Source organism: Belonocnema kinseyi, chromosome 4 (genome assembly GCF_010883055.1).
Source record: "Belonocnema kinseyi isolate 2016_QV_RU_SX_M_011 chromosome 4, B_treatae_v1, whole genome shotgun sequence".
NCBI classification, from domain to species: Eukaryota; Metazoa; Arthropoda; class Insecta; order Hymenoptera; family Cynipidae; genus Belonocnema; species Belonocnema kinseyi.
This window is the reverse complement of record NC_046660.1, coordinates 145083970-145093144: the sequence shown is the minus strand read 5'-3', so window position 1 is coordinate 145093144 and position 9175 is coordinate 145083970. Positions and strand designations below refer to the sequence as shown.

Below are 9175 nucleotides of genomic sequence, written 5' to 3'. Positions count from 1 at the left end.
ACGCATCCACTCACACCTGCCAGGCACCCATTTTTACGATCCTCATCATCAGACGAACATCTTATGTGAAAATTGGCCTTATCCGTATCACGCCCCCATTTAAGTTGTCAGCCCACGGTATAATATATGTTACAGGCAAAGTCCGATGTGCCGTCACACTGCAGTCTGTCTAGTCCCTCCGCGAATTGCCTGAGCGGTGTCAGGCAAAGTTCGAAGTAGCACTTGCACTTCGGACTCTGCCTAGTCAAATCACGAAGTGCCCGACAAGCTCAGACAAAGTCCGAAGTAAAAAGCAAAGTTACGGGGTTTACTTTTCCCGCTGCACAGTAGGCTAGTTCGAGGATTTACAATTCAAAATAGTCTACAGGTCGAAATTGTGAACGGATATGAAAGTTTTTTCTTTAGAAATAATCAGTATTAAATTTGTCAAAAAACTTATTGATTATATTTATCAATTTTTGTCTCAAATATAATTATTAATTTAACTTTGAGGGCACTGAATTTGTCTTTGAATTTGATTTTCATCACTTGATTTTCCGCTTCGTCAACCATCGTTAAGAATTTTCAAAAACACTGTCGATTTATAAATATTATTCTGAAGCGATAAAAACAACTTATTCGGAAATGTACACTGAAACTTAAACCATAAGATAAAAAATTTACGTTTATAATACTTCCAATATTAGTACAAGAACTTCTATTCAAAAATCTTCCAATCTTCAACGAACACGTCAGTAACCAGGTTAAACTATTGTTTTGAGGATAACTAAGTAGGTGCATCAGTCCCTAAATAAAAGAGCGGTGGTAGGAAGGGAGTGGGGAAATAAGATTTCTTTATTAGTTAAGAAACTAATACGAAATTAAAAGGAAGTTTTGTTTTGAAGTGTTATTGCTAAACGATTTTTAAACCAGATATTCAATTTATCTATTTTAATCAGAGACAGATTTTTTATTTTAAAAACACCCATTACTGGCTCTTTCTCACTGGAAAGTTGGTTTTCACAATAAATATTGTAGTTTTTTTATCTATAAAATTTTACACTTTATCTTTTATAATAAAAAGTATTTCACACGTATACTGAATATTTTTTCATCAAATGAATCAACAATAAACCATTGCTGTTATTAATAATCTATTTATTACAAATAATAGACTGGTGCCTTGTATGGAATATATATCTATGAATTCGCATTAAATAATCGGCTTCCTGAAAAGGCTTTAAATCGGAAACTATTCACACTTTAAAACAATCAAAATATTAAAAATAAATTATTTATGTATTCTAAGTCTATAATAACTTGCGTTAGATAAATATATTATAACAAAAATGGACAAATGTATTTCACGCTCCTTATATAGGACGCTTCTATGTGAGTGCACAGACCCAATTAAAATTTTTCACCAATGGTTAGGAGAGAACTTAATATTTCTTGCATTTATCTGAGCGTAAACTTTTGAATGTTATTGTCGCGTGACAACTACCTTAAGGACAAATAATAAAGAAAAAATTAATTGATTGAATAAACAATTTATTAGAAAATCTGTATAATAATTGAATCATTAAATGATGTACTTATGTCATAAATAATACGAATAATTATTTTTTGTCATCTATTCTCTCTGTAAAATTTAGTAAATATTACAACGTAAAGTAGCCGAATTTACGAATTGCCTTGCATACGTCAAAATTTTAAATTAGTAAAATTGATAAAATTCTACAAAAAAAGTGTGTTCAGAGTTTAAATGATGCATGTTAAAGGGTAAATTTATATATTTAGTAAAATATTTAAATTTAATAAAAAATTAACAATTGTTCTTGGAGTAAGATAATATAAAAATTATAAAAATTATTTATTGCAATAAGGTGAACTTAAATAACATCGCCAGACGCATTTAAATCCTGCTTTGAAATGTATGAAGTATTCAAGATATAGTAAATAATAATACTCAGGACAAATCTAAGTTGATATAAGTAATCAACAATTATGATTATTTTATACTTATAATTATTATTCACATAAAAATAATATGTATATATTCGAAACTTGTGAAAACATCATCTAAAATTAAAATAATTTGTTAAATATATGACAAATCATTATTTCTGTTATTGTGTAAATAAATTCTTTATTTAATTATTCAATTAATATAAACTTGTTTTAATAAAATAATTAATAAATTAATAACGTTTTTCTTTATTATTTGTCAGCAATAATATTATATGATAATAGTGAGGCAAATTGAAAAATAAATATATGTTTACCTTTAAATCCCGTGAAATCATCATTCTAATTATTCTGTAAGAGTATATTTCATTAATCAGTTGAACATGCAAATAAAAATAGAATGTTACATAGCCATTTAATGTATTTCAACACCCTATGGTTGGTCTCCTGTAAAAGCCTAAAACGTGCCAGGCATTCAGAAGAGTAGCTAAGCATTCTTCTCAATGCCTGAATAAACCAGACACTTGGACGCCAGGTGTAGATTTCGCCCCAAATTCTTCTGAACACTGGCGGTCGGCTGAAAACCTAAATATCTAAAAACCTACAAAATAAATGCGCGTTATAGGCAACGTGCAAACGTTGAGCTAAATCCAAATTTAGTCTAGTTGACAAGAAAAACATTTCTTTTTCGTCAATTAAAAAAATGTATTTACATGTGCACACTTAACTATATTATATAAGGTGAAGCCTAATATTTTTTTCAAAATTATTCATAAATTGAACTGCAGCATCGTAGAACGCAATATAAAATATTTCTTGCCGGGTGGGGAGGCCCCTGAACGTCATTCAATACCAAGCGACTAGGGACCCCCCCCCCCCCACTCCTGAAGAAATATTCTATACCCCGTTTTACGATGCAGGGGTTAAATTATTGTTCTGTACTGTTTCTATATGTTGGTAGCTTTTCAAATAAAATTTCAGCCTAAAGAAGTCAGCGAACTAAGCTGACAAAACGTTGCATATTCAATTTAAATATTTAGGACGATACTTATTCACTTGAAAAAAAAGCTTTGATTTGTAGTTTAGTTTTTAATACGTAGAATGAAAAGAACAGGAAATTTTTTTCTTAGGTTCTAGTAGTCACCCTGAAATATTTATAACCTATATTTCGACTCTCCTAAAGAAAATTGTCTTCGAAAAATGTTCGAATGCATATTGTATCAACTATATTCTACTTCCAGAGTGTATCGCACCTCTTCGAATGCAACGTACGACCTACAGTATATAATTATTAACAGTAGATAATCTTAAATAACTAGAAAAGCAGCCAACAATCTTTATTGTTTTTTTTTTTACATTCTCATCCTACTGAGAAGGTATTGGTTTTATGTTTTTAGTATAACATCACGACATTGATACCTTGTCTCATAAATTTTCATTGAAAAAGTATCCCTCATTTTTGTGTGAGAGCAAAAAGTTCACTTTTTTCATGAAAAAAAATTACGTTTTTTTTTATTCATACTTTTCACCTGAATTATATTTTTATAAGGCATGTTTTTAAATTAGTATAAAATTTTGCGGTTAAATGAACAATATTTATATATCCATAAGTATTAATTTTTATTTTTCATTCAATTATTTTTACGTTCCATTTTCCAATAGTAGATAATCGTCAGATTTCTCTGGCAGGTTGAAAATATTTTTAAAACCAGGAAATGAGTTTACACCGCTTTTCAAAAGTCGGTATGCCAAATATACAAATAAACTTGGGCAAATGGAAGTAGTCGACGGAAGAAATATTTGGGAAATAGATTTGACAATGGGGACAGAAATGACACCAAATACCATGCTAGTTTGATCACGTCATTTCGTAAGAAGACTACTCGATGTACACAGGGCCTGCTAAGTCTGGAATATATTTGTTTTGTTATTTTGTAGTTTTATTTATTTTTTATTTAGTCTTTGATTACTTTTTAAGTATCTTTTTATTATGGAAACATAATTTGTACTGACATGTATATTAACTGTATTATGAACCTCACCCTAACCTAAAAAATTTATGTTGTGTGTAATACTATGCTAATAATATATATTTAGATTTGATGATGAAAGCTGGATTTTAATTAGATTTAAATACTACTTTCATCAAATCTGAATACATATTACACTCTGCCCGATGTGACTCGCGTGGATTGAGTAAGCATAGTTATTTCGCGTGTGCTTTGGGCCGCTGGAACCGAATCTGGCCATAAAAATGCGATCCTAGCGCAGGTATTTGAGATATCCTATCCTAAAAGTGTGGAAAACACAGTTTTCTGGACATATTTGAGATTATGAAGCTACGTCAATTTTTTTAAAACTATACAAAGCATTTAAAAGTAGTGTCTTGCTCTTTCAAATTCCGTTGAATTTGCTAAAATAATTTTATTTTCATCGAGGTGTTAAATTTTGAAAATCTTAAATTACATAGATTCTTTATATTTTAACCCTTAACTGGCACTATGTGTAAAAAATACAACAAATTTTTTGGCTCTAAATTCGAGGAAATGGACCACGTGTCGACTTTTACCAGTAATTGACATCACTAACTAAAGGTAGAATGGGTATACATTACCCGTTGTGCCGTCAGTGAGCAAAAGTGATTTTCAACAAAAATTTTCTTCACTGATATTAGTGATTTTCATTCAATTTCCAACGTAAGGTTGTTATCTAAAGTGAAATAATTTTTTTAAATTATTTTGCACGCTTATAATCAAATAAATATACGCATAAAAAAGCACGCTTACTATCCCACTTGCAAACGCGTGCAATCGCCCGATGTGCCATGAGCACTGCGGAGGCCTTTGCAGCGACTGTCAAATTCATTATAAGGTAAAACAACCAGGAGCACATTGGGGCCTCTGTAGGCCATTTCGGGTAGCTGCGTCTAAACTCACCCCACCTCACGTCTTTGAATTCTCACGCACACAGGCGCAACTCGTTGAGCCACATGTGGAGCTTTTCGATAGGGAACAGATGAGACAGGCGCCGGGTCCGACGTATGTTGCCTGCATACAAAATGACGGCTTTTGGTGTTTTTATTTTCTTTTCATAAAACAGTGTGATCGCGTTCCAAGGGGACAAGGCCCTACTGAAAATTCCAATATAGGATTCTATATGTTTCACCTATAGGTGCTGCCACCTATATGAAAGGACATAGGATCCTATATAGGTGCCTGCATAGAACACTCCCTAATAAGGTACCTAATTGTACCTAACTGATGGACCAAACTAATGGTACCTAATGGTACGTATGTCTCTAGGTGCTCCTGCAGGGCCAAAAAAACTTCTGCGCAGCAGTAGATGCCATAGAATAGTACTACGCATCTGGATAGGATCCCACACAGAAACATATACAGGATCCTATAAAGGAACCTATATAGGAGCCTTTATAGGATCCTATGTCATTTCCTATAGGTGAAACATATAGGTTCCTATATAGGAATCTATATAGGAACTTTCAGTAGGGAGTAAATTAAATCTCAGTGTTATTACAATTGCAAATGGCCTGCAAAGGCGCTAATGTACTCGTAGCTGTTTTTCCTAATAATGAACTTACTCTGTTTATGTCTGCTTTTAGTTTAGGATATCTAAAAAACCTGCCATAATATCGCATTTTTATGGGCACATTCGGTTTCATCGACCAAACAACTACGCGAAGTGACTATGCATACTCAATCCACGTGAGTCACATTGGGCAGTGTTATTTGCATAGCACAGAATTACACACAAAATAATAAATTTTTGAGGTTTGGTAATATGCGGGTTTTATAATAGTTCATGTAAATACAGTTATATTTCAATAGAAAAAAGGAATTAAAAAAATAATAAAACGGTAAATAATATAACTTCCATTTGTCCAAGATTATTTTGTATACTTAATTGTCCTAACGGTTTTTGGAAAATGGTGAAAACTCATTCCGGATTTTTACGCGCTGGGGCATTATAGCCAAAATAAGAGCAAAAGATTTGGTTTCGATAGCAGAGTACCTACTCTTTCTAGTTCTGATTTTTTTCACCAGATGGCAGATCACAGTATACCTATTTCTATAGGTGGTACCTCGTACTCGCTCGAACCAACCTTACGAAATTCACAATTGAGGAGAGTTATTAATTTAGGCTGTTCTGATTTCTTGGAAACTAATAGTAGATTTAACTATTTCTAACCAATAAACTGATTTGAAGATAGTTTACCGATTCCTATAGGTGTTACATCAAACTCACTCGAACCAACTTAACAAAATATCAAAAATAAGAATTTACAATTTGAGCTGTTCTGATTTTTTGTAAAGTAAACACCATTACATGTCAGCTCACTATACGTTAAAACTTATGAATAGGTTTGTACACTCTCGACCTCTACATAAGGAAACTCCTTGTATATCTATTAGACTAAAATCTAGCCAAAAAATTGAAATTTGTATATCATATTCATATTATATTGTTCTAGACTTCTTTAGTTTTTAAACTAACTGATAAAATTCGAAGATCGTTGCATAATTATCTCCTCGATACATTGTGAAAATTTCCGGTATTAGGTAAAATACGTAATATTTTGTGTGAACTACCTAAAGTGATCGAATACTTCTGATAAATTGTAAGTATCGATAATTCAGTATATTATCATCCCCAGGATAATACCCGAAGAGATATCTATTGTAGGACTGACGCGTGGTGCAGCCAAAAGCACTTGTTGGAGACAAAATTGTGTTCACAACCAAATTTTCAATCGATTTTTACGTTTTATTGTTGTAAATGAACGTAAAGCTTTTGTTTATATTGAGTCGGTAAAGAAATTTCATTTTGACTAAATCAAAATTTTTTTTAACAAAAAAATAAACAGTATTTTTATCCTAAATTTTCAGATGTAACTTTCTTTTTAAGATCGGTGATTATTTAAAAACACCTACTGTTTGCCAATTATTTAAATAATTTTTATAAACAAATGCACAGTTCTCGTATGTCACTATGAATAGGCTCCATTTTTTGCAGAATCGACCAAAAATGTCTTGCCAATGAACCCTTGCTGTTATTTTTTTCAAATTAACTGGTAATTATTTAAACAATATTTATAAACAAATTCACACTTTTAGCATTATCTTTGCAGAATCAAAAATAAATGTTTTGCAAATTATTGCTTCTTGTCACATTTTTATGATTAGAAAAAATCTTCATTTTTTAATCCATATTCATAAACAAGCTCACAGTATTCTTATGTCACAATCACAATGAATAGGCTCCATTTTTTTGCAGAATCAACAAAAAATGTCTTATCAATGACTCCTGGCTGGCATTCCTTTCCAGATTAACAACTTTAATTTTTCTAATTAATTATTTAAACAATATTTAAAGCAAATCCACATTTTTAACATTATTCCACAAATAGTGCCATTATTTTGTGGAACCAACTAAAAATATATTGGCAAAATGTGCATTTTTATATCAATATTGTTTAGACAATTACCAGTTCTTGTTAACTGGACAAACAAGGCAACAAGGAGTCATTGGTAAGACATTTCTACCTTACTCAACGAAAAAAATAAGCCTATTCCTGCAAAAGTGAACAAAATATATATTTGTTTAGAAAAATTGTTTAAATACTTAACTTTTCTTATCCGTTGGCAAAGTATCAGAGCAAAGAGTTATTGGAAATATATTTTTAGTTGATTTCGCAAAGAAAATGGAGTTTATTCTCAGAAAAATGGTCAAAATGTGCATTAATTTATAAATATTGTTAAAAAATGAATACTGTTCATCAATTTGAACAAAATTACAGCTAGGAGTCACCAGCAATAGATTTTTAGTGCATCGACTCGATAACCGAAAACCTTACATTCATTTACACACACAAAAAGTCAAAATCCATCGAAAAGTGAGTTGTAGACAGACTTTGTCCCCAAAAAGTGCTTTTGGCTACACTGTGTGACGTGTCAAAATGGTCAGCATGTTTTGTCTATAGGAATAGATATTCAATATACAGGCATAAGTTGAAATACAATAATCTTTCGCTTTTCCTGCAAATTAACCAAGTGAATGCTTGCAGATACTTGCAGTTGATAGTTGGATTTGTAGAAATATATATTTTTTTGGTTAAAATTACATGGATAATTTCAAAACCAGACTCATTAAAAATTAGTTGCCCACACGTCTTTGCATATTAGTGTAACTATATGTGAAATTTAAATTTGTCTATATTATTCCGTAGTTTTACATACTAAATCAACAAATTAAAAAATTGCTTCATTTCAAATTGGCTTAGGTAATTTAGACTGGAATTAAATAACCTTTTATAAAAAAAAAAGAATACAAAAAAATTGAAAAGTGCCTCCTGTGAAACGTTTACTGTTTCTTTATTGTACGTTGACTTTGAATTACAGATTCTGGATTAGTGACCAAAAATTTAAGGAAAACTACTCTTTCACAATCCAATTTCCTTAAGTCGAGCAGTGCAATTACTACGAAAAACATTACTATAAACAGTTAATTTACCTTCATAATTAACTTGACCATCTCCATCAATATCTGCTTCCCGAATCATCTCATCTACTTCTTCATCAGTAAGTTTTTCTCCCAGATTTGTCATAACATGTCTTAGTTCCGCAGCTGATATAAAACCATTTCCGTCTTTGTCAAAAACTCTAAAGGCTTCTCTGATCTCTTCTTCACTATCTGTATCTTTCATTTTCCGTGCCATCATTGTAAGGAACTCCGGGAAATCGATGGTTCCGTTGCCTAAAACATAATCCTTCCTATGAAAAGAGGTAACCTCCATCTTGGTAGTAGTATAGTATAGTAGGAATCGACTATATGGTTGTAGCAATATAGGATAGTAGGAATCAGCTACATTGTTTCTACTTCTATTACTGTTGTCTATTCTCCGTTATTGTTAAAATTGCCCAAGTTCGTGGCGCCACCTCAGTGTTAGGTTAGAAACTACAATTTATGTATTTTGAGTATCGGTAATCAAAGGTCACATTGTGTATACAAACTAAAGTTGGTTTCCACTACTTCATTGGATCAATAGCATGTCTTGTGTTTGAGATTGTCACTGCAGAGTATTAATTGTTCGATACGAGTTGTATAATATTTAAGAATTTGTATTTCATTATTGTTTACCATTTTTTTGAAGCAGCCCCACCGCAGTGCTATATTATTAAGTACAATTTATGTATTTTTTTTGGTGTCATTA

General features: G+C 31.5%; 1 protein-coding gene across 1 annotated transcript in view; it reads right to left on the bottom strand.

Annotated features, from left to right (window-relative positions):
• The window catches only part of LOC117172173 (calmodulin), a 33605-nt gene extending 24832 nt beyond the window's left edge, over nt 1-8773 (bottom strand). Inside the window, exon 1 of the mRNA XM_033359999.1 lies at nt 8476-8773. Within this exon, the coding sequence (XP_033215890.1) occupies nt 8476-8758 (283 nt within the window). The 5' untranslated portion in view covers nt 8759-8773. The remainder of the gene's footprint in view (nt 1-8475) is intronic.
• Nucleotides 8774-9175: the final 402 nt, after the last annotated feature.